This window comes from Saimiri boliviensis, chromosome 6, assembly GCF_048565385.1.
Source record: "Saimiri boliviensis isolate mSaiBol1 chromosome 6, mSaiBol1.pri, whole genome shotgun sequence".
Classification (NCBI taxonomy): domain Eukaryota; kingdom Metazoa; phylum Chordata; class Mammalia; order Primates; family Cebidae; genus Saimiri; species Saimiri boliviensis.
In genome coordinates this window covers 116287867-116315050 of record NC_133454.1, presented here as the reverse complement: position 1 = coordinate 116315050, position 27184 = coordinate 116287867, and the positions used below count along the sequence as shown (strand labels likewise).

General features: G+C 37.6%; 3 protein-coding genes across 3 annotated transcripts; 1 reads left to right on the top strand and 2 right to left on the bottom strand.

Moving 5' to 3' along the window:
- Positions 1-1407: 1407 nt before the first annotated feature.
- OR4C6 (olfactory receptor family 4 subfamily C member 6) lies at positions 1408-5954 on the bottom strand. Its single transcript, XM_003920084.4, has 2 exons — positions 5907-5954; positions 1408-2378 (listed from the first exon to the last, which is right to left on the bottom strand). The coding sequence occupies exon 2, from the start codon at positions 2335-2337 to the stop codon at positions 1408-1410; it is 930 nt and encodes a 309-aa protein (XP_003920133.2). The 5' UTR covers positions 2338-2378; positions 5907-5954.
- Positions 5955-16498: 10544 nt separating this feature from the next.
- Positions 16499-17429, top strand: LOC101042716 (olfactory receptor 4C16-like). Its single transcript, XM_010337492.2, is given in 2 exon segments — positions 16499-16936; positions 16938-17429. Coding segments are annotated over 2 exon segments (930 nt in total).
- Positions 17430-25112: 7683 nt separating this feature from the next.
- LOC101042408 (olfactory receptor 4S2) lies at positions 25113-26039 on the bottom strand. The gene has a single exon (XM_003920436.4). The coding sequence runs from the start codon at positions 26037-26039 to the stop codon at positions 25113-25115; it is 927 nt and encodes a 308-aa protein (XP_003920485.3).
- Between the last annotated feature and the right edge of the window lie 1145 nt (positions 26040-27184).

The following is a 27184-nucleotide window of genomic DNA, read 5'->3' as shown; positions in this document are numbered from 1 at the left end:
TAGAATGGCGATCATTAAAAAAATCGGGAGAAAACAGATGCTGGAGAGGATGTGGAGAAATAGGAACACTTTTACACTGTTGGTGGGAGTGTAAATTAGTTCAATCATTGTGGAAGACAGTGTGGTGATTCCTCAAGGATCTAGAACTAGAAATGCCATTTGACCCAGCAATCCTATTAATGGGTATACACCCAAAGGATTATAAAACATGCAATTGTAAAGTCACATGTACACATATGTTTATTGTGGCACTGTTTACAATAGCAAAGCCTTGGAACCAACCCAAATGCTCATCAATGATAGACTGGATAAAGAAAATGTGTCATATAAATACCATGGAATACTATGCAGCCATAAAAAAGGATGAGTTCATATTCTCTGCAGGGACATGGATGAAGCAGGAAACCATCATTCTCAGCAAACTAACACAGGAACAGAAAACCAAACACCACATGTTCTCACTCATAAGTGGGTGTTGAACAATTAGAACACATGGACACAGGGAGGGGAACATTACACACCAGGGCCTGTTGGGTGTTGGGGGGACTAGGGGAAGGGTAGCAGGGGGAGGGGGTTTGGGGAGGGATAACATTAGGAGAAATGCCTAATGTAGATGATGGGATGGATGCAGCAAACCACCATGGCATGTGTATACCTATGTAACAAACCTGCACGTTCTGCACATGTACCCCAGAACTTAAAGTATATAATAGCAAAAGCACAGAGGTGAGCAAAGGCTTACGTAGGTTTAAGGACAGATGAAAAAAAAAAAAGATATGGATGATGCACAGTGAGGGAAAAGGCAAGGGACTCAAATGTATTTGGAGGTGGAAACAGAAGCAAGGTAAGAGGATCCTAGGACAAGGCGAAGAGTTTCCAAGACGAGGGAAGCTAGGGAATGGTATACAGCAGGAGAGCATCATAATCTCTAAACTGCACAGAATCTGAATCATAAACCTGATTTTACAGTTTTAAAAGCTTCCTCTCTGCCAGCACGGTGGCTCATGCCTGTAATCCCAGCAGTTTGGGAGGCAGAGGCAGGGGAATCACTTGAGCTCAGAAGTTTGAGACCAGCCTGTGCAACAGGGTGAAACTCCATCCAACTGAAATTACAAAAATTAGCCAGGTGTCATGGCACGTGCCTGTAGTCCTAGCTACTGGGGAGGCTGAGGCAGGAGAATCACCCAGGAAGTGGAGACTGCAGAGCTGAGTTCGTGCCACTGCACGCCAGCCTGGGTGACTCAGAGAGCCTCCGTCTCAAAAAAAAAAAAAAAAAAAAAAAAAAAAAAAAAAAAAAAAAAAAGCTTTCTTTGACAGCCAGTGAAGAATTGACAGTTTTAGCTCCTACACATTTCTGAAAGAATGACTTCTCCTTGTGGGAAACACATAACGTTCTCAGCATTGCAGTCATTTCCCAGCCAAAGCCTCCCATTTCATCCAGAGTTTCTTCATGGCATTTTTCACCTCTGCATTCCTCAGCGTGTAGATCAAGGGATTTAACATGGGTGTGATGATCGACTCTGACACAGTCATTGCCTTATCTATGGGGTAAGTGACCACAGGCCTCACGTACAAGAAAACACAGGGGACAAAGAACAACACAACCACTGTGAGGTGGGAGCTGCAAGTAGAGAGGGCTTTGTGCCGCCCCTCAGAGCTGCAAGACTTCAGGGAGCATAGGATGACCGTGTAGGATGCGATTAAGATAAGGAAGATGACCACACACATCATCCCACTGTTGAGGGTGACTAAGAGCCCCAGGTTGTGGGTGTCCATGCAGGCAAGTGTCAACAACTGAAACAAATCACATATAAAGTGATCTATGATATTAGGACCACAAAAGGGTATTTGATACATGAAGAGAAGTTGTATCATTGCGTGCAGAAATCCCCCCACCCAAGCCCCTCCTACCATCAGACAGCACACCCTTGGGCTCATGATGGTTGTGTAGTGCAGGGGTCTACAGATGGCCACGTAGCGGTCATAGGCCATCACAGTGAGGAGGATGATCCCCATACCGCCAAATAAATGCTCCACCAAGAACTGGGTCAGGCAGCCTTTGAGAGAGATGGTAGTGCTCTTGGAGAGGGAGTCTGCAATCACCTTGGGGGCAATGACAGATGAGAACATGACATCCGAAAGGGACAAGAAGGTAAGAAAAAAATACATAGGTGACCTCAGACTCTGACTCGTGATCACAGTTACCACAATGAGCAGATTCCCCAACACTGTGACTGCATACATGATGAGAAACACAGCAGAAAATATTCTCCGCAGCTCTGGGTTCTCTGTGACACCCAAAAGAATGAATTCAGTCACATTGTTTTGATTTTCCATTTATCAGGCGTTGATATGAATCCAGCTGAGAGTCAAAAATCCTAAATAAACAAGGTATGATTTATAATTAGTGACTAATTTGGCTTCCTGTATTTCCAAGACCTCAGGGAATTTGTTCTTGGTTTTTATTCATTTATTCTCCATTCAGGCATTTGACTTCTAAGAATGTGCTAAATAAATAATTTAAAAGATAAGCGCTTTATTTATGCAAGGTTTCCCTATGCCTTTTCTCCTCCCTTTCTAGACTGTGTTTTCATGTGAAATAAGATTTTTCCTTCTTCTCCTACCTTTATAATGATTATTATCAATAGATAACTTTTTTAGCACCTACCTTACTTTGGGGGCAATTCCTTATTCCAGGCACTAGAAAAATTCTATGGTTAGTTTTGTTTTACAGAAATAAGAATCTACTCCCATAGAGTTTAGTGAATTTAAGTAAGGTCACATAGCTATTCAATAGTGAATACAGAATAGGGACCACATTTTCGGATGTCAGAATCAGTTACCCTCAAATATCATTACAGCTTCTCTAGTAATTATGCTGTGAGATTATCATTCACAAATCACTATGCTAAATATATTTCAATTATTATCCTGTTTTATCTTAAAAATAATGTGATGAAGTAGGTTATCCTTGTGCTTTTTTATTTTTATTTATTTATTTATTTATTTTTATTGCATTTTAGGTTTTGGGGGTACATGTGAAGAACATACAAGATTGTTGCATAGGTACACACATGGCAGTGTGGTTTTCTGCCTTCCGTCCCCTCACCTGTATCTGTCATTTCTCCCCATGCTATCTCTTCCCACCTCCCCACCCCCCTGCCCCTCCCCCATTTCCCCCCAATGGACCCCAGTGTGTAGTGCTCCCCTCCCTGTGTCCATGTGTTCTCATTGTTCAACACCTGCCTATGAGTGAGAACATGTGGTGTTTGATTTTCTGCTCTTGTGGCAGTTTGCTGAGAATGATGGTTTCCAGTTTCATCCATGTCCCTACAAAGGACACGAACTCATCGTTTTTTGATGGCTGCGTAATGTTCCATGGTGTATATGTACCACATTTTCCCTATCCAGTCTATCATCGATGGGCATTTGGGTTGGTTCCAGGTCTTTGCTATTGTAAACAGTGCTGCAATGAACAAATGTTAATTCTTTGGTAATTTTTTGCTTTCCTTCTAAATTTTAAATGATCATCATACACCTAAAAGTAGTTACTCTATAATCCCTGACTAATATATTGTTCAGTAACGAAGATGATAAGCCATCATGGGGTTCAGCAAAACTCCAGATCCCCCGTATAAGTGACTTGAACCTTGAATTAGCCTAAGTCATTCCTTTCAGTTCCTAAATGGAACAAAGGATTTCTCAGCATAATGACAGCTAAGCAATTAGCTTTTAGGCTAACGATGCTGCTGGGAACTATGCCGGCTATGTTAGCTGTATTATTTTATTGAAACTTCATGCTATCACATGAGGTAGGTGCCTGTACTACTCCCATCGTAAAGAGAGACTGAAGCCCTTGGGAGTTAAATATCTCGCACCAGATTATATAACTAGTTTGTGCTGGAGCTGCCATTTTGATCACACAGCTCAGATTCATACCTAGTATGTATCACCACTTGATAAAAGAAGAATAGACTGTATTGCAGGAGAGTTACTATTGCAAACGAAAAAAAAAACTGCCGTGAAGCATACCTCATATTACTAGGGACCATAAAGCAGACCCTAGAAACCACAGCTAAGAAATTTTGCACAAAGCAAAGCTTCACATTGATATTTGGATTATACCTCTCTGAATGCTGAGAAGTAACTCTTGCTTTTCAGTAACCCGCTCCACCCCCATCCCTTACACTGGGTGAGGAACAACCACAAGAAACTGTGGAAGTGCCATGTATTACTTAACCTCAGCCTCTCCTTTTTAGCCTAAGGACTGAGTTCTTTTTTTGCAACAATCCTTGTAAAGTAAAACGAACGCTGGCTTGGGAGTCAAGAAATGACAAGTAGATTTTATTCCGGTTTGCATCACTGACTTAATCGGTATTTGGGCATGCTGCTGGCAAATCTGAACCTCAGTTTTCCCGTCTGCGGTATAAGGATGGTTCCCCAGATGAGTGTCCTCTTCAAACACAAACACTCAGTTGTTATTCGTATTGATTGTTCATGTCTCTGTGTAAGATTTCCTTAGAGGGGTGGTTCATTTCATGTTCGAAGAAATGAAAGCCACTACTCCAGAATATACATGCCCTCATGTGATTCACTACATTTATTCCACTGCCAGCCCCACTCACTTCCTGCCAGACTCACACCCTGATATTTTTTTTCATACTTGATTTTCTGTTCAAAGCATATGTTCCTGAAGTCAGACACAGCAAACCTACCTATAAGTCCTAGGCAGGCTGTGTCCTGACTTTGTAATCTCAATTTCCCCAATCCTCAATTTCTGCAGCAGCACAATTGGTAAAAGACAAGCCATAGCTACCACGTTTGTATTGTTTACTAATTACGGGCAATGACTAAAGGGCTTTTTCTCATTTGATTGTCGTGAACAGCCATATGAAGTAAGTATTATGACTGAATTTTTTCAAAGCAGCAACTGAAGCTTAGAGAAATGGTGTAGCTGCCTCACAGTTTCCTGCAGGCATCTGACTAACTCTAATGCACAGGCTAACCACTGCTCTGCTTCACAGCCCCCCAGTATTTCACCTCTTGGCTCACGGAACTGCTGTGAAGGTGAATGGAGGTAATATCCATAAAGGTTGGGGGTGCAGTATTTGTGTTAGTTTTCCTGATTATGTCACATGTCTGTAAAGTCCAGACTTCCCTAGTGCCTTTGCCTATGCCCTTAGCTAACCAGTTCTCCCCACTGCCCACCTCCACTTTCACCAGCCTGAATATTTATTCTACCTACTCAAAAGATGTTTTTTCTGTGTATCATTATTTCATGTTTATTCCATGTTTCTCTGACTTCCGTAAGCAGATGCTTAAAAATTACTACTTCTTTCATATTTCTAAAAGTCCCTGAGAATACTGAGGATGCAATGGGCATCAATCTTATTTATCAACAGGAAGGAAACTGCGGTGAGCAGTGGGACGTCGATAATGCTGGTGCCAGCCCATCCTCCACGTGTGAAAGCAAATCTGTTCTAGAGCCTGGTTGCTATGTCCCTGTACAATAAGCTCAATGATGATATTTTCTTTATTTTTAATTGTACTTTAGATTCTGGGGTACATGTGCAGATCATGCAGAATTGTTGCATAGGTACATACATGGCAATGTGGTTTGTTGCTTCCATCCCCCCATCACCTATATCTGTCATTTCTCCTCATGTTATTCCTCCCCAACCTTCCCACCCCGCACTGTACCTCCCTTAGCCCACCCCAATAGTCCCCAGTGTGTGATGGTCCCCTCCCTGTGACCCTTGTTCTCATTGTTCAACATCCGCCTATGAGTAAGAACATGCTGTGTTTGATTTTCTGTTCCTGTGTCAGTTTACTGAGAATGATTTTCTGTCATCCTTTACCCTGTGTATTCCCAGACACCTCAGCCTACATCAAGAATTAAACTGTACCTTGAACTTCCAGTTCAATGTTGAATCACACCGTCAGCCACCTTCATGGCATATCTTTTCACAGTGGGTAGTAAGGGATTCTTTTTTGAAAGAGTTGTTCTAGGAAAGACAGGGGAAATTATAACTAATGCTTTCTTTATTTGTTTCCAAGTCTACTTCACTTTCCCTACTAATTTAAGTAGAGAACAGATACTCCAAAAAATTTTCAAAAGTGAACCATTTTCTTAAATAAAGGGCGGGTAAAATAATGACAATAGAAATAACTGTTGAATAGAAATAACTGAACTGTTTTCATAAAGAAATGAAAGAAAGGAAATTATTTAAGTCTTAAAGGTAGACTGTGGCTATGATAAAGGAGGACCAGGGGCTATTCCCAGGGGGTGGATCAGCTGTATAAAGCCCCAGAGGAGGGACAAAGTGACATTGTGCAGTGTAAGACACAGAGCAGGGGCTGCAAGTCACATATACCAAGTTCTAATTTTGACTTCTGGAATACTTTTCAACTTACTAAGGATGACTTATTCTTTCATATAGGCATTTGTACTTAGAAATACTAAATTAGTATATTTGTATATGCAGCTTAGTAATTATACAGCAATAGGTCCCAATGCATACAAACATATACTGTAATTTTTTTTTTTTTTTGCATCCTAGGGAATCTATAGGTCACTTGGTTCCTTTTTCATCTGCTCTACTCCTTTGCTTCTCGTTCTTTCACATCTAGGATGGCACAGCAGCAACTGAGTTAATGCTTGCTAACACCTGCATCAATAAATCTGAATTAGAAGCACCAATTTAATAACAATTTATCTTTGTTCTTTAAGTTCCCTTTAAATACATTTGAGGGACTCAATAGAGAAAAAGTAAACAATGAAACTAAATTCAAAGCTAAGAATGGAAAAGAACTGAAAGAATCAAAAGTGGTCGAGATAGGAAAAACCCAGAACTGGTACAGAATGATAGTTTTGAAAATCAAATTACACCTGATTTGAGACTAAAGAGGTTAATATAGAAGGAAGGAAAACCACAATTAATGGTTATACTCTAATTTTAATAAATATCATTGGCAGCACAACTTGTTGCTATATGAAGATCTGTGTTATTTCTATTTTCGGTTACTTTAGCTATGCTGCATTGAAAATCTTCATAAGTTTGCATATATGGTATGTGTACATGTGGATATATATATACACACATACATTGTATATATATGCATATGTATTCATGTATATATGTATACACATGTGTATATATGCAATATGTATGCATGTATATATATACATATTGAATAAATTGTATTTCTGTAAGATAATTTTCAACAATATAATTTCAGAATCAAAGAATATGAACATTTTAAAGCATGAATAGGCATTGCTAAACTTTGCTTCCAAAATGTTTATTCCTATCAATAATGTAGTAAAGACATTTTTCCTTTCTATAATTTCATTTGCTTTTTTTACATTTCTTACTTTTCAATCTTATTATTTTCATTTTTAGTATCTAATAGGTATGCATTGTATATAACAAAATAATTCAGATTTTTTTTTAGCAAACACATACTACTAGATAAAATACAGTGATAATTATTTTGGTCTAAGTAGATTCACAAATATGCTCATTTTAAAAACAACATTAATAACAATAATTAGAATTTATCATGGTGAATTTGTCACTTCCTCAAACTAATAGAGTTAATGAGTGATGTAGCTTGAATTTGAATTCCAGAAAACCTGTTTCTGTGGCTGATCTTTCTTTCTCAATTCTGTTTGGATAAATACACAGACACAGACACACACACACACACTCACACACACACACACACACAAATATACATTATATATATAGGTGTAATTTTTTTTTTCCAAATGAATGCTTGAGTACCTAGATAGACCATGAAGCTCTGTGACTATTCAACCAGCCAATTAGGATTTATCACTGGAGGACTTCAAAACAATTACTTGTTGCACGTAACTTCCCAGTTCCTTTCTCTTTTCATAAAACTAGGGACTAGTTAGTGGCAATGTAGCTAACTCTACATTTTACAGGGTAGAAGTGGAAATAATGTAAATTTTGAAATTGGAGTTTATAATAAGTTGTTAGTGCCTTCTCAAAATGTTCCTGAATTACCTGTATTATCAATACCACTACCATCACCAGCACATCACCAACTGTAAAGCCATTTCTGTAGGTAGATACATTTATAACTAAATTTAGTGGTTATCTTTCAACACATAGAGAAATATAAAAGTTGCACTCCTTTCCTTGCTTACTATGAGCACTCTTTGGAAACCAACACATATAATTTCACTTACCAATTTTTATTTCTTCGAGTCCAGTTCATTTCATTTTTTAAAAATTTGCTAAAAGGAGTACAAAAGTAGATCAAACAAAATAATGTGTTCTACCTTAATTTATAGATCTACTATGAACCCAAGTTTATAACTTGAATTTTCTTATTGAGGAATAAATATTGCTTAAAGTTAGAGCAAACAGGTATTGAGTGTGAATTATTGGCATACTATATAAAAGACATAATTTTAGAGATGTATAAACTTAATGAAATTAATTTAACTAATAATTTTAAAGTAATTTCTGTGCTATAATTATATGCAACAACTAAAATCTACATGCTAAATATTTAACCAAATAATATGAATTTTAGAGCTTAGTTTTTATAGCCATTTAAAAATTGGGAGTTGTAAAAGATTCTAAGGTCATCTGAGTTATAAAGAAAGATCTTATCACATCCAAAATTAATTCACATGAAGTTACTTCTTCAGGTCAAATATCAGGTGAATTTATTTCAAGTTGATGTTCCTGACTGTGGAAGTAAAGTTTCCAGCTATAAATCGGGGAAAAGTCATTCAGTTATTAAATCTTCGTCAGATTTATAGAACTAGGATTCCCAGTGTTTTCAAAGAGAGTTTTAAAGCAGAAGTAATAAGAATCTGTAAGCCTAATGAAGAAATAACTTTTCTGAGAGACCAAGGAATTTATAACTAAGAACAATCTCCCATTAAGAACAACTGCTAAAAAGGTGGTTAAGTACAGCATTTACCAAATCATTTCATGTTTCTTTTTGAATTCCAGTTGACTGTACTTTCAGATGAATGTGGGAGAAGTTTGGGGTCTGTTTCTGAGTAGGTACATCATGAATATGTGAACTCCACTGAGTGAGTGAGTAACCTGGGTTATATGAGTGTGTTTTGCCCATCTGAGCTGCTGTGATAGGTCACAAACATATCATTCTAGTTGTATCCCTTGAGGCTGGTTCTCCACTGATGGAGATGCTGATCCATAATCTAGAGAATTTCCAACTATTTTCTTTAATAGTAGGGTGTTCTCAGGGGCAAGAACATCCCTGGGGCCAGACCCACATGTTGCTCTACAAGCAGAAATGTAGATCACAGTATTAACCATTAAATCATGTTTCTCCACAGTGATCTGTACCTGGATTGCAGAAGGGCCACAATCTTACAGTAACTAGAACATACAAACTGGCAGAAATCTCAGTCAAATCTCATCTCTGGATTCCATTGCCTACACAGAAGTCATACATGAGCCCAGGAAGTTGCCACCGCAATCAGATAATACGCATCTAAGCAAAAATGTTTATTTAAATTATTTCCAATTCCTTCAAAACTGACATTTTTAGGTGATACTCTACCATTTTGGAAGTAATAGCTTATTGCTTGCATTCCTTCCTGTGATGAGTGTGTTTAACGGGGTTGCTGCCTCGGCATTTCTTTTTAGGGCCAACATAAATTGCCTGAACCCCAGTCACACTTTGCCACCTTTGGCCTGGCTCTTTGTGATATGTCTTGTTTGTTTCTCATCTTGTTGACCCACAACCCAGCACACCCTACAACTGCTGACTATGATAAAACCTAACAGTCAGTGTCAGAGTTCTGTAAGTTCGTTCTCCCTTTACTTACCAGTTTTCTTTAGCCACTTCACAACTCCTGCTGGAAAACCTAAAGAATAATGTCCATGGACTTTAATAAAGGCATTTTATTAAAGATCCTCTCTTTCTTGCTTCCCCTGGTTTAGCCCCCTACTTCCTCTGGATTTCGGTCAGCCTCTTGTGGGCACCCTTCACCTCTCTGAAACCTTTGAGTCATAACTTTCTTCTGTTTCATGCATTTTGGTTTCACTTCTTCATTGTGTTTCATCTAACTCACACACACACACACACACACACACACACACACACACACCCTCTCCTGTCAAAGCTTCCACAGAGAGTGGCTGTCCTGGCAGAAATAAATCAGTCAAAGAGATGTCTGCATCCCCATGTTTATTTCAACATTCTTATTAATTATAATAGGCAAGATAGGAAACAATGTAAGTGTTTGTTAGTGGATGAATAGAAAAAATATATATGGTATATACACAATGTAATATTATACAGCCACGAAAAAGGAAATTCTATCATTTGTGTCAACATGAGTAAATCTGGAGGATATTCTACTAAGGGAAAGGAATTTGCAAGACAGAAGACACAATGGGATGTTTTCATGATGATGGCAATGATCCTGTAGAGAGAAAAAGTTGCTAAGAAGGTAGAGCAGTGAATTATTAGACCATTGCTGTTATATTCCACAGAAGAATGTGGTCCGGTGCATTTGTGGAGGGTACTGCCTTTAGATAGTAACACAGATAGGTTACGGGTAGTAGGATTCTATAATGACCGGGCCCTATGTGGGCACAAGTACTGGAGGGTGGGAGTGATAAGATGATATGCGTTTACAGAAATAGTTTCCCGATCGATTTACCATTTCTCTGTGAAGTAGAGAGTAGAGTCATCGGTTGAGACTGAGGAAAAGGAAGGCGCTATTAAAGATAAAGGGAGGGGTGTGAAATCGTCCTTTAGGACAGGGAGAGAATAAATGGACCGTGGACCTCCAGGGTGATAAACTATCCACTTCACAAGCTTACTTGAGATCTAGGTCATGAATTTAAAGTGAGACCGGTGAGTGTGGTCTCAAAGTAACACTCATAGGGTGAGGCACAACTTGCTAAAAAATTCACTCAATTCATTAATGTTTTCTGAAGACATACATAAATCTACGAAGTCATCCAGGATTAAATTAAACTTGAGTTTGGTGAAGTTCAAGGAGCTGCGACTTGTCTTGCTACTTAACTTGAGCACCACCTTGTGGGAAGTAAATTAGTCAAAGGGTGTTTAGGTAGGGATACTTATGTGAATTCAAAGATGCAACTTATGTACAGTGACAAGTATGGAGACAAGTATATAAAAGACATTCAATAAAAATTGGTGAACCAACAAAATTTATTCCTTAATTTTTTTTACTAACATGAGTTAGTAAATAAAATGGAAATAAATTTGGAAAAAAAGTATGAGATTCAGTGTTGATCAGATATATCAATGCTCAGGTGACTTATTATAAATCTGTGATTCATTGGTGGGAGTTTGTCTTTAGCCCACAGAATAGGATCTCCAGTTTCAGAACACCGATCTGCCTTCTCTATATTGTACTTGCAAGTATATTACAAATGTGTTACAGGAGCTAAAAAAGTTTGTTTTCTAATGCATGGAGTGACAAGTTGGGGCACTGGGTGGGTGCAGAGTTATTTCTTGGTGAACCACTTTTTCTGCTTAACTAGTAACACTATTTTTTCTTCTTCTTGTTTTCTCTTACCCTCTCCATCACCCATTTGTATTTCTCCTCTGTTTCACTGGTACCTTTGGTGTGCCTCAGGCACCTAAAAGCTCCTCATCCTTGTATTTACCTGGTTACTGGATATGAGAAGGGTTAACTTGTATTAACTTAATTTTTGCCTTGACTAAATACACAAAGCAAAAGCTAAATTCATCATGACATCTGAGAAGTTTCTGATTAGCAAAATGAAGGAAAACTTTAGGGAATAATTCATCTCTTACGTCATTATGTGTTTTACTATTCGCTCAAGATGTAGAAAGAAACATTTTTAAAACTCTTCTATGGGAAGGCTGCTTTCAAAAAGGGATGTACAATGTACAGGCAACACTAATTTGGAGACTCTTCTGACACGTAAGTGACAGGTTATTTCCAGCTTTGTGAACTCAGAGAGTTATCATCACATTTTAATTCAAAATAATTTTATAATATATTTCCATACGTCTTGTGACTGTACAGTTCTTACATTCTCTAAGAACAAAAGGACAGGAAAAAAAAATAACAAAGTTTAAAGGTGTACTATTAATGTGGAATGAAACATCATCTTTGGAACAAAATGTTCTTTTGAACTCAAAAAGCAGTTTATGAGCACCAGGCATATGAAAAGTCACCATTTTTGTGATGGGGAAAAAGGAAACTTTCCATGTCTTAAGGTTTAGTACAGTTTCTTGAGATGGCAGAGTGAATAAAAGTTCACTATTTAAAAAAATGTAAGCTACCTGGGGAAGATAACTACTCACTAAAAATTGATGAGTACTAGAGACTTAGAAAATATTATTCCTATTCAACAATTAAAGAAAAGACTATTAGGGAATAGTGACTTTAACAACGTTTCTGGAGAATGCCAGATTTTCATCACAGTGAAAATTTTGAAAAGCATATTGTATACCACAGCATAGAATTATTGCTCCTTCCTCGTTTCTTAGAAGGTGTTGTAAAATATAATTGGTAATTAATACACATTTGAGACTTCATATGAAAAGTTAAATAACTAATTCTCAGAAAATGTTTAGAGCAAATCTGATAATGTGGAGACTAATGTTAAACTTTGAAGATGAAAGATAATATGCTATATATGTGGTAGGAATGTTGCTGGGAATATTTTGAGTTAAAGATGTATTCCCTCTCGTTCAATATTTGTCCCCACCCAACCTTTGTCCACGAGTCATGTTAAACGCCCTCATAACTCCATTATTCTCCTTCTCTCTATTTAGTAAGATTTGGAAAGAGAGATAACTACATACTAATTATATGACATTTGGAACAACAACCCAATATAGGAAGGAAGCATAGGTAATCAGTATTGACTTATATGAAAACTTTTTGATTCTCAGGCCGGGTTGTTTTTCAGGGTATCCCATGGCTGAAGGGCAGGAATCATGGGATTCACTGACATACAGTGAGGAGCCCAAGGAGGGTGGATTACATCAGGCTTGAATTTGGTATTTTAAAGGATACAGCACCTTGGGACAATATGTTTTCCTTACCGCAGAGAATGGTAAATTATGCACAGAAATAAATAGGAATAGGGATTCTCTCAAATATAGAGGTCTAGTATAACTGATTTAGAGAGGGCTGGGTAGTTTAAGAGAATACTTAAGGAAGACATTGCTTCTCGCTGTGGCCTCTGCAATGCTACATAGAAGCATAGGAGGCGCCTCCTAACCCTGGATTCTACCTTCATCTGTCCTCCACCGTTTCCTGGTTGCTTTTCTTTCAGCTCTTCTCTATTACCTCCAACACCAATGCATCGTCTGTAACACTGTTTACTGTTGTTTGACCAGTGCAGCCAGTCATCTTAAAGTTAGCTAATCTTATCTGAGAAACTGAAGCAAATGTGGCATCACTGGTGCCACTTTGTCTCCAGACCATTGTAACCCACTTTTGTGTCTGATTCCTTTGAGAACTTGATGAAAGCTATTAATACTCCTCTGGAAAAAAAAATGAATGTAGAGTCATACACACAGACATGCGCAAAAGTGTTCATTACTGTCAAGATGCTATGAAAAATGTAAAGGCTCTCCTTGCATCTCTTAAGAGCCAAGGATTCATATAAAGAAAAAAATTATCGAGATTATCATTTTTATGGGAGTCAGAATCCCAAAGCCTTTTGTGACTGTGTGGTACTGTGCAGAGTACATCTTCTACTCCAGGTCATGGAGCTAATTCACCGAGTTATTGAAAATTGATCTCACCAGGCATGGTGGCTCATGCCTATAATCCTAGCACTTTGGGAAGCTGAGGTAAGCAGATCACCTGAGATCAGGTGTTCAAGACCAGCCCGAGCAACATGGTGAAACCCCATCACTCCTAAAATACAAAAAAAATATTAGCCAAGTGTGGCGGCATGTGCCTGTAGTTCCAGCTATTTGGGAGGCTGAGGCAGGAGAATCGCTTAAACCTGGGAGGCGGAGGGTGCAGTGAGCCAAGATCATGCCACTGCACTGCAGCCTGGGTGACAGAGAGAGATTTCATCTCTCAAACAAACCAACAAAAATTGATCTCAGACTTTTTTTTTTGGCCTTTGAAGTGAGGATCATATTTGTCGATCTACTATTCTTAATAGCTCAAGTAAATTAATGACGTGAATGTGTTTTGCAATCAGAATAATATTAAAATAAGCAGATACTACCATTACATTTTTAGAGGTGAGAGAATGTTCAAGTCAGAAACGCCCAGCTACTGGACATTGGGATCAGTACAGTGGAAAATAATATCCAGAGAACCCCTAGCTTTCCAGTATTCTTATTCCAGGAAGGAAGCTAAAAGAAGCACACAAATAATTGCCTTTACGCAATTATGTGTAATGGTATAAGAAAAAATATAAGGGAAAACCTTAAGGAACAGGAGAGATAATTTTCTTTATTGCAACACAATTGTTGAAGGCTACTTAGAGGAAGTTTCTTCAAAGTTGTCTTGAAGTTTCAAGATGGTTGAAGTAGCTAGAAATGGAAAGAAATTCCAGAGAGGAAGACAGATACTGACCATTGATTAAACTATTGAATAAATATTTGATGAGGATTTATAATTATTACTAAGTTAATAAAATTATGTATATATATATATATATGTAATTTTAATTTACCTACAAAAACTATGTCTAAATATGTAGTGTAAGTAAGCTTGTTCTGGAAATAGCCTGATGGGATTGCTAATATGCAGACCAACAGCTGTACACTCAAAGGAATGCTCAAAATCACGGAAAATTAGAGGCGAAAGTGACCATTGCCTCCAAAGTCTACTACATTTTCTCAAGTACAAACACTTTATGATGGATCACTATTTTAAATGAATAAGGGAAAATATAGCCTATTGTAATGATTAACATACCAACTCACTTCCCATATAGTTTGGACACTTTTCAGAGGTTATAGAATCCAAAGATACATATATTTGAGCACTCCAAAGTGAATAATTTCATCATTTTCTTAAGAGGTTTTTCATTTGTTTGTTTTGGAGGAAAATAAGATATATTTGAAATCTGTTCAGGAGAAGAAAATTTATCCAGGGAGAGGAAGAAATACATATTAGGGGAATTCTGTGTCTGTTTTATCATATTGTTTGCTTTGGCCAACTCACAATTTTCAACATGATGTTTTGAAGGTAAGGATGGGATTGGGGTGAAATACAGTAGGCTAAGCATGTCCACTAGATTATATTTAAATAAATTACACTTCCAGTTGTATTTTGATGTTTATATATGAACCTTCCAATATTATCTTAACAAGAAAGATCTACAGATTTTGTTCTTGAAAGTAAAGACTTGTGATAATATTATAGTAACATTAAAATAAACAAATCTTCATTGAAAGAAGTAACATTTCAAAGTTGAATAATCACTGACTTTTCTGTAAAAGAAAAAAATTGAAGAAGTCAACTACTGACTATAATCTCCCTTTTCGCCATTTTCCTCCCTCTTCTGAATCTCTGCTCTGCTTCAGGAACGTGGGGTTTTCAGATATGTGGATAATAAAACTTCTACTGGGGATTACAACTATGATCTGGGCCTACATCAACTTTCTGTTGATATTCCTCCAAACCACCCCAGTTACAAAATGCTCAAGCTGAAAACTTAAATTGTGAAATCATAAACTGGTGAGTAATAATACCCCATCCTCATTTCTTTTTATATAAATATAAACTCAGGACTTCTGAGAGTTCCAAGAGGTGCTTTAATGAATTAGAAAGAGAAAATTAGAAATGGCATTTAAGGATATTACCAACTATCAAAGAATATTTATTTGTATTTATGGGTTCAAGTCAGTACGATCATAATGACACTTCAAGGCAGGAGCATATTAATTAGAAGCTGTAGGTGTTGACTTTGCCACTTTTAAACCTGGAATATCTGGTGAAAATTTTGCATAGAAGTTGAGATTATTATGTATTTATGAATAACATATATATATATCTATATGAATCTGTAATTATATGCTATGTATAAATAAGACGTTCTGCATGGGGTGATGGTGGTGTGGGACTTTATATCATGGATCTTCAAGGGCAGTTTAGTATATCCTAAATGCTGAGTGATAAACCATGCAAAATATAGACACTAATATTTACTGAAAATGAAAAAGGAAGTTAATTTACAATAGATTAATAGCTTTTTACATTCACTAAATTGGCAAAATTAATCAGAATGATGCCAAAGCTAACAAGGGTTTGTGAAGAATGCTACAGCAAAGTAGCATATTTGAGACTCTTAAAAACCCTAAGAAACGATCGTCAAAATTGAGAAACAAAGTATTGAAGTGACTTATTAAGAAACCGCTAACAATGTCTCTGATGAGAAATGCTCAATTTTGCATAAAATACTTAATAACATTACGTAGTATACCATAAGTTAATTCCTTTTTTTTTTCAGGTAAACAGTTTCATATTTGCCTCTTCCTCTCATCCATAAAAGCCATGCAACTGAATAACAACGTGACTGAGTTCATTCTGCTGGGATTGACACAGGATCCTTTTTGGAAGAAAATCGTGTTTGTTATTATATTTTTCTTCTACTTGGGGACATTGTTGGGTAACTTGTTGATTATTACTACCATCAAGACCAGCCGGGCACTTCAGAGCCCAATGTACTTCTTTCTTTTCTACTTATCCTTATCTGATACCTGCTTCTCTACTTCCATAGCCCCTAGAATGATTGCGGATGCCCTTTCAAAGAGCACTATCTCTTTCAGTGAGTGCATGATCCAAGTCTTTACATTCCATTTCTTTGGCTGTCTGGAGATCTTCATCCTTATCCTTATGGCTGTTGACCGCTATGTGGCCATCTGTAAGCCCCTGCACTACATGACCATCATGAGTCACCGGGTCTGTGGTGTGTTGATGGCTCTGGCCTGGGGGGGGATCTTGTGTGCATTCTTTAGCTCAGATTTTTCTTGCCCTGAGTTTGCCTTTCTGTGGCCCCAATGTGATCGATCACTATTTCTGTGACTTGCAGCCCTTGTTGAAACTTGCCTGTTCAGACACCTATGTGGTCAACCTACTCCTGGTTTCCAACAGTGGGGCCATTTGTACAGTGAGTTTTGTTATGCTAATATTCTCCTATGGCGTCATCTTGCATTCTCTGAGAAACCACAGTGCTGAAGGGAGAAAGAAAGCCCTTTCCACCTGTGTTTCCCACATCATTGTGGTCATCTTGTTCTTTGGACCTTGCATATTTATATACACACGGCCTGCCACTACCTTCCCCATGGATAAGATGATAGCTGTGTTTTATACACTTGGAACACCTTTGCTCAACCCTCTGATTTATACTCTGAGGAACGCAGAAGTGAAAAGTGCCATGAGGAAGCTGTGGAGCAAGAAACTGATCTCAGATATAAAAACATGAATGGAGATCTCAAATCCTTCATTATAGTTTGGAGTGGCCTGGAAGAAGTCAATAAAGAATACTGTCTCTTTATTGCTGATTTAATAGAACTCTATCTTTGAGCATGAATGTTAGTTTCTTCAGAAAAAAAGACACTATGGATAAATATCATTGATTAATGTTGAGTCAGTTTTATGTGGAGGAAGAGACTGCATGAGGTACAAAGAGATACATAAAGTTCATTGCCTTCACTGACGTGTTTCTGGCTCTTGACTGCTGAATGTCATTTATGGCTTTGGTCTGACATTTGTCTGTTCTTCTCCATGTTGACTTCTTCTGGAGTTCCCCGCTAATAGTTACCCATCAATATACTCACAGTCTGACAGGTTTTCCCTCTTCCAAATAGTTTTCTTTATTAGACACTTTGGTTTTGTCATGTTTGATGATCAACTTAGTTGTTCTACCTGACTCAGCAGAAAGTGCTAGATTTAAATAAGTGTAGAAGTTTCATGTTGTAAGGGACGGTATATATAACCTAAGTAAATCTCCCTTTCAATTCCTTGAGTGATATGCTGAAATCTTAGCATAAGTTTTCATAAGCGTACCTAATTTTTCTACAACAGTGATGAAACCAAGAGAGGAAATTCACCCATCTTAAAGAGTTCTTGGTATTAGGAAGGTTCTTATGGCTGGAGTTGTAGTCATGTAATTATTCCTTTTATAAAATCTACTTTTTACTTTTAATGGAATCTCTTCTAATTTGGGGAAGCATTAACGTTTCTCTTGAATCATAACAATGATAGTAATTTGTTTATAGGAGAGGGCTATTATGACTACAATATAGACAGCTCAAGTTAAGGTAGAGGTATTTATGCAGGCTAGAAATAAAGAGTGCAACAAGTTAATGGTAGAAACTTTGATAATATTACCAGATTAAACAAGGAATGTGATAACCCAGAGAAATATTTTTAGGATTTGAAAAAGAAATAATTACATCACAGATACAAATTATTTCTGTGACATTTCTAAATAATGCAGAAGAAAGGAACTTGGATAGAACAATGGAGATGTTTGTATGAAAACTATATTTCTGCAATGGAGATGGATATCACCTTCTGTCTCTTTTAGTAACTTGTCTGATCTGTGCTAAAACCAAATGGATTATATGTGGATAATGATGGTTTCTCAATAACAGCTCCTTTTCCTGAGTACTTTACCTTTGGATTGATCACAGAAATTTTGGCAACAGGTGAATGCATACTTCTCTATTCTTACAAATACAGATGACAAAATCAGCTCATTTTTAAATAGCACATACAAAAGATACTAAGGAATACCAAAAAACTTTACAATGTCAACTGTACATTATGTACTGGATATTATAGGATTCAACACATCTTAAGTTCTGACGGATATGCAGCCTAAACTGGTAAGAGGTTGACCTGAGCAGGTTAAAAGGCAAGAGTAATTTATGAACAAATGAATGATTCTAATTCTCACATCACTCACTTCTGTTAAATCAATGCCTCTTTCCAAGCTCATGTATATGGCCTCACTGGGAGTACTCTATGACGAACAGACAGAGGAGGAAAGAATTTTGGTTGCGTTTTCAGACAAGTCATCTCCACACATATGCATTAACCTTTAAAGAACAGCTGCCCAACACAGCTTAATTCGAAGGTGGTCTCAAAGGTACGTGGCATAGGGAAGTTATGCTAGTGAACAAAGTCCTTGATTACAAACTTGTTTATTACAATATTGGAATTGTTTTCAATTCACAAAATAAGGGAATCTTCAGGGAATAATATTGTCTAGGATGCTAATATCTTTTATCACACCTTAAAATATTCCCTCTGAAATGCAGAAATTTTTTTCAATATTATATGGGAAGGCTGCTTTCAAAAGGAGATAGACTTGATATTAATTTAGAGTCTTCTAATAGGCAAGTGACATATTATCATCATCTTTGCAAGCTTAGAGAGGTATCATTACAGTTTAATGTGACATTGTTTTTATAATAATATCTCGCCATATGACTAGTGACTATACTGCTCTCACATACTCCAAGAAAGGAACAGGAAAAAATACATCATCAAATATTTTCAAGGTTTAAGATTAATATATGAAATAAATATAATAAAATATAATATTTGGAATAAAACAACCTTTTGAACTCAACAAATGCCTTATGAGTTTCAGGTATGTGAAGTCACCATTGTGTGAGAAAAAGAGGATGCCTCCCATGTCTTAAGGCTGGTCACAATTTCTTGACATAGCAAAATGAATAAAATTCACAAATGCTTTTCTCTTTTATTTTCTTTTTTCTTTTCTTTTTTTTTTTTTTTTTTTTTGTTTTGTTTGAGATGGGGTCTCACTTCATCACCTAGACTGGAGTGTAGTGGTGCGATCTTGGCTCACTGCAGCCTCTGCCTGCCAAGTTTGAGTGATTCTCCTGCCTCAGCCTCTGGAGTAACTGGGACTACAGGGATGTGCCACCATGCCCAGGTAACTTTTGTATTTTTAGCAGAGATAGTTTGCCATGTTGGTCAGGCTGGCCTCCTTCTCCTGACCTCAAGTGATCTGCCCACCTTGACCTCCCAAAGTGCTTAGATTACAGGTACGAGACACTGCTGCTGGGCCACAGATGCTTTTCTTAAAGTCACTGGGCAAGGTCAGCCCTCACTGAGAGCTATAGGTGCTAGAAATTTTGAAAACATTACATCACAAAAAAAATTACAGAAAAGCTTAATATAGACTAGTGACCCTCGCAAAGCTTCTGGAGAAGGCCAGGTTTCCATCTCTAAGTGATAAAATTGAATAGAATAATGCGTACCACAGTAATGACGGAGTCTCAATCATAGCTTTGTAATCTGAAAACTTTACATTTAGTATGGTCACAGAAATTTTAGCACTAGATGAATGAATACTTCTTGATCCTCACAAATAAGAAGGATAAAATCATTTCACTTTTACATAACGAGTGCAAAAGATAATGAGTGACTGACCAGGGATGCCAGGAGACCTTGCAACCTGAACTGCCCACTATGAACTAGATATCAGATGGCTCAACAAGTCTTAATTTCTGAAGGGCACACAAGCCTGAAATGGTAAAAGCTAGGCCTGAGCAGATCAGAAGACAAGAGTGGTTCAGGAACAAGTGGATGGTTCTGACTCTCATATTATTCATCTCCGTTAAATCAATGCCTCTTCCTCAAGTCACACATATGGTCTCACAGGAAGTGCCCTGTGATCATCTGACAGAGGAGGAAAGGGTTCTGGTCAGATTCACATACAAGTCACCACAGTATGTTAGCATTAACCCAAAATGACATCATGGCCCTAAATGGTGGCCTTAAAGGTATGTAGTATAGAGAATTTCTGCCAGTGGACAAAACCCTGAACAATATTCTTGTTTTCAACTCTGTATAGAAGGGGAAGAGTCGCAGATAATAAATATACATAGAATTGAGGCAGGACTAAAGGCCTGGTTTGTTGATCAAGTGTCTGGAAGGTCAGAGGACTGGACCAAGTGATCTGGAAAAGTTATGTGAATAGACCTATTGAAGTTGGAACTAATAGAAAGCATGTACAAGACAGCAGACTTTCACTATCCAGACGATGAGGATGGGCTGTGCTCTGACATGATCTGGCCTAAAGCTATTCCAATGATAGCACATTAAACACATGAACAGAGCATCTATACCGGCAAGGATGTGAATTATGCCTGAGTTCAGTGACACGAGCTCCCTACCATAAATGCTGTTCTGCGTTCTGCCACCTCTGAGTGCCCAACATGCCAGTAGCAGATTCCATGCCTGAGCACTCAATGCGATGTCAGTTCCTGGGAAAATATTCTTGTGCCTCATAGCGAGATGATTACATAAGACCTCTTCCACCCTGAAAGTAAAAGCAATTGGTCCTAATCAGAAATAATAGACACTGTAGATGTAGATTTGTCTTCCATAACCACAGTGCCTTCATCTACAACATTTGACAGCTTGCAGACAAATTGATACATGGACATAATATCCCTTAAAGATTGCCTAGGACCTGGTACCTATTTTGGAGCAAAGGAGATATAAAATGTTCTCGTGATCTCAGAATTCACTGATCTTCCCATAGAGCCCATCACCTGTAAGCATCCAGCTTTGTGGAAGAGGGGAAAGACCTGTTAAGAGCTCAGTCAAGGGACTAGCTAGATGTCAGTTCTGGAGGAGAAAAGATGCTGTTTTCCAGATTCAGTGTATGCATTGAATGCTAAACGGATGGTCTCTATGTGGTGTGGAGTCACCATTTGCCTGCAATATATTATTCTGAGATTCAAGGGGTGAAAGTAGGTTTTTCTGTTTTTTATACTCCCAGGAACTACTTCCTTAGTCTTCATTTTCATGAGGATAGAAGTTGTGGTTTCTAGAGAGAAAAACATATTTTCCAGGAACATAGCAGGAATCACTCTTTTGTGCTCCTTGTACAAATAAACCAGCAGGCAAAAAAAAAAAAAAAATAGTTACTATTTTGGCTGGGGTACTTGATTCTGGTTACAATGAGTAGCTAGTGTTGTTTTTATGGTTAAGGACACAGAGATAATTATATCCAGAACACAGAGAATGTAGTGGAATCTTAGCACTTGCACACCCAGGGATAACTTTAACTGCACAATTGCAGCAACTACAGTAAATAAGAACAGGGCAACCAGGGATCAAACTCTTATGGATAATGTTTTCAGTCACCACAAGGCAGACAACCCAAACCAACCAAGTGCTGGCCAAGGGTGAAAGAAATCAGGGGTGAGAAAATGGATGATGAAAGAGGAAGATGTTCTCTATTAGCTATGGTCCTGGGAATTGCTGCAACATTAAGGAAGATATCTCAGTTGTGTTTTTCTTTAGGTCTAGTTTGGAAAACAGGACCGGTCACAATCCTAAGGACACTCTCAGACTACCTCCCAGACTCTGGCCACATGCTCAATTGCAAGCACTGTTACTTCGTTCACCTCACCCTCCCACACTGCCGGCTACTTTGACCTTCCCTGGGAGAGGACTGTTTTCTGGCATGGTCTCCAGTGTACCTGCTGTGTGAGAACACCACGTCCAATCTGACTAGACCCCAAGGTTTCATTTGTAAGTGCTGTCATGAAGAGACAGTCAGAGTATATTACTCCCTAAAGGAAAAAATTATATGTCAAGGTTTATACTATTCCTTTCTGTGACTACAAACATAATATAAAATAGAAATTATAAATGAATACAGGTATAAGATTATTTTTAATGAAATGAATCATAAAAAACTGCTAACACTGGTATGTTTCTGAGAAAACATAGTAAAGTGATTAGGTTTTTTCTTTCATTTTTTACATTATCGAACTCTTTGAGTTTTCAAACAGTTCAATATGCATGTGTTCCTTTATATTTTCATATAAATAAGACTTCCGTATGGCAATATTATGTAACTTTTGATTTTCTTCTTTTTATGTCATTGTATTAGGACAAAAACTAATAGATACTTTAAAAATAGAATTTATGTTACACATAGTAAACTATCTACAAAAATATATTTCCTTTGCCATCTGAATTGTCGCTAAAATAAGAGAAATTAAATGTTAATCCACAATGACAAAACATGTAGACAGGAAATACCAGCTGGTAAAAGATTTTCACACATTTTTTGAAAGATTGAGAACAGTGTTACTAGGTGGTGGACTTAGCATTGTGGGGGACCTTACAGCCATCTGAGCAAGGACAGACAAAACTAGCAAGTTATTTCACCTGCAAAACGCCTGAGATGTTAAATGCTTGTAGCATATAATTCTACAGAATGTGGGAGTGAAACATACATTGTATACATTAAAATTATTTTATTTCCATAGTTCATTTTCTACACAGCCAGGTAAGAATTCCTCTATATTATTTTACAAAATATTGGAGGTATATTCTTTGGAAGCTCTGCAAAGTTCATGACTAAAACACCAAAAGCAATAGCAACAAAAGCCAAAATTGGCAAATGGGATCTAATTAAACTAAAGAGCTTCTGCACAGCAAAAGAAAATATCAGAGTGAACAGGCAACCTACAGAATGGGAAACTTTTTTGCAATCTATCCATCTGACAAAGGACTAATATCTAGAATCTGCAAGGAACTTAAATGATTACAAGAAAAAAGCAAACAACCTCATCAAAAAGTGGGTGAAGGACATTAACAAACACTTCTCAGAAGGAGACATTTATGCAGTGAACAAACATATGAAAAAAAGCTCATCATCACTGATCATTACAGAAATGCAAATCAAAACCACAATGAGATACCATCTCATACCAGTTAGAATGGCAATCATTAAAAAATTAGGAGACAACAGATTCTGGAGAGGATGTGGAGAAATAAGAATGCTTTTACGCTGTTGGTAGGAGTGTAAATTAGTTCAACCATCGTGGAAGACTGTGGCAATTCCTTAAGAAACTAGAACCAGAAATAGTATTTGACCCAGCAATCCCATTGCTGGGTATATACCCAAAGGATTATAAATCTTTCTACTATAAAAACACATTCACACATATGTTTATATACAGCACTGTTCACAATAGCAAAGACTTGGAACCAGCCCAAATGCCCATCAATGGTAGACTGGATAAAGAAACTGTGCCATATATTCACCATGGAATACTATGCAGCCATTAAAAAGGATGAGTTCATGTCCTTTGCAGGGACATGGATGAAGCTGGAAACCATCATCTCAACAAACTAACACAAGAATAGAAAATCAAACACCGCATGTTCTCACTCACAAGGGGGTGTTCAACAATGAGAATCCATGGAGGGGAACATCACACACTGGGGCCTATTGGGAGATGGGGGGGCTAGAGGAGGGATGGCATTAGGAGAAAAACCTAATGTAGATGATCGGTTGATGGGTGCAGCAAACCACCATGACATATGTATGACTGTGTAACAAACCTGCAGGCTCCACACATGTATCTCAGAACTTAAAGTATAATAATTTTTTAAAAAAAGAAAGAAAAAGGATGACTGAGCTAAATAATTCCTGGTATTAATGTAAAGGACAGTGATGAATCACTCAGCAGCATATATAAGGATAAGCGAAATCTACACTGTGAACTATAGGACCCTTTCCTCTCGCTGTTCCCAGGTTTTCAGCAGCCCGCACACATTACAACCTTCTCAATTCCCCACTGCTATATACATAGACTAAGCAGCAGGGTAGAGGATTGTTTTTTTTAGGAGGAAATATCCGACTGATACTATAGTGCCTGACAGCTCATAACTTAAGCCCCAAAATATACAAGCACTGTCCACACATTTGGAAATTCTAAATTTTTAAAATGTATTTCCTCCACTTTAAACATATAGAGAGTTTCTGCTTTCAGGTATGATGGCAAGACCAGTGAATAGCAAGACAGGGTAAAAGAAACCAGTCCTCAAATGAAAGCCAAGAGAATTGCTCTGCTGCACATTCGTGATTCTATGTTTAATAATATTTCTCTACCATAGATATTTCAGGAATTTATCTAATTATGAGATATTAGAATAAATACAATAACAATAAAAATAATACCTTACTCTTTTGAATGTGTTATTCTCCCCTTTGTCCACTCTAAACCCTATGAGGTTGTTATGATTGTCTTCATTGCACAGATGAGTTCACCAAGGCTGAGAATTTTTAAGGTCATGTAGCTTAACTTATTAAGTCCAATTATTTCCCTTTAGCCTCTAAGAAAACATTTCTGCCCCACAGTTTCTTCATTGAATTCTTTACTTCTGCATTTCTCAGTGTATAAATCAGAGGATTTAACATGGGAGTGATAATGGTGTAAAATACAGCCACCATCTTGTCCTCTGAAAAGGTCGTATCAGGGCGCATGTACATAAAAGTACACGGGCCGAAAAAGATAACAACCACGGCAATGTGGGAGCCACAGGTGGAGAGAGCTTTGCGCCTGCCTTCTGCTGACTGCTTTCTCAGGGAAACCAGGATGATGCTATAGGAGATTAGCAAGATAACAAAGCTCCCCAGAGCAATGGTACCACTGTTGGCTGTCACAACAACACCAACAATGTATGTGTCTGTGCAGGCAAGTTTCAACACAGGGTGAACATCACAAAAGTAGTGATCTATCTCATTGGGTCCACAAAAGGGTAGTTGGACTACCAGAGCCACTTGGATAATGGAGTGTAAGAACCCACCTACCCATGTCCCTAATAACATTTTATTGCATCTCTCCCGGTCCATGATGGTCATATAATGAAGGGGTTTACAGATAGCCACATAACGATCATAGGCCATTACAGTGAGGATGAAGATCTCAGTGCAACCAAAGAAATGTACTCCAAAGAGCTGCAACATGCACCCCACATAGGAGATGGATTTGTTATTTGCTAGCAGGTCAACAATCATCTTGGGAGCTGTGACTGAGGAGTAGCAAATGTCCACAAAGGACAAGAAGCTGAGGAAGAAATACATAGGTGACTTAAACAGGTTGCTCAGGCAAACTGTCAGCACAATGAGGAGATTTCCCAGAAGAATGATTATGTAGAAGAAAGAAAACACCATGAAACAAACTTCCTCCATCTCTGGGCTCTGAGACAGGCCCCAGAAAATGAATTCAGTTACATTGTTCATTTTTTCAATGGAATGAATGGGTCAAGTTCTCAGGAGGCAATTAAACTACCTGAAAAAAAGAAAACATTAAAAGGACTATAGTTTTTATTTCTAACATGGAACCAATATATAATCCCATTAGCTGAAAATGGGGAAGATGCTGATTGGCATGCATACTTAAAGAAATTGAAGTGCATCTATTTTGATCATCTTACCTCAAGGTAAGATCACATTTATTCACTTCAGTTGAGAGAGCAAAATTCAGAGAGATAAAGTAAGTCCCCTCAATCTCACATATATATTACCATGTGCCTCACTTCTCTCATTTTTTTAAGTTTTATTTAGATGCTTCTAAACTTACTTAGTTTTTATTTTGTGTAAGACGATCAGTTTTGAAAGAACTTCTGTGTTTTGTGATATGGTTACATTTATGTTATCTACCAGCAAACATCTTGAAATGTTTGCTTTATTTTCAACCTATAAATGAAAACATATGCCCACATTTCACCTTATGAATATTGCCATACCTGATTATCACAACCACTCATAAATACTCTGCAATTTCTCTGCAACTTTATCCACTCATGGGCTTTGCAAGTTCTTCTCATGAAACTCTATTTTTCTGCATATGATGTATGCACCTCCACCAATGTGGTCTCAGATCCTGATAGTCAAGATGTAGTGTGGTGTAATAAAAAGAGGAGCAAAATTACACAAACTTGATTCTAAAATGATAGTGCTGTAACCACAGGTTGATGGAAATTCCCTTATCCCCTTTGTTAAATGACAGAGTTTCGATTTCATTATTACATATCATATTAATAGTTATTTCAACCATGAAATTAAATTACTCCATGAAATATTAGTAAAACCCTGATAGGAAGACAGAAAGGAGGTAAAGCAATAAAAGAAAGATCTAGAAACAAAGCAAGACCTGATTGATTTGAAAGGAGGGGAAGTGACGTCTTATGTAATTTCTCCATGTGCAAACTCAGAGTACTTTAGGATTTTCCAGGACTGACTTTGCTTTGTATTTTAAGCATTTGTCTATTAACTGAAACAAAGAAAATGGGCATTAAAAAGAGAAGACTGTCCCTTCATGTCCACATTTCTTCATACATCTTTCTAATCTTTCTAGTTTAATTCTGGCTATATTCGTTCTCCCA

What these genes read in the sequence shown, in the direction of transcription:
- OR4C6 (XM_003920084.4), bottom strand. Translation starts at nt 2,337, where the DNA reads ATGGAAAATCAAAACAATGTGACTGAATTCATTCTTTTGGGTGTCACA.
- LOC101042408 (XM_003920436.4), bottom strand. Translation starts at nt 26,039, where the DNA reads ATGAACAATGTAACTGAATTCATTTTCTGGGGCCTGTCTCAGAGCCCA.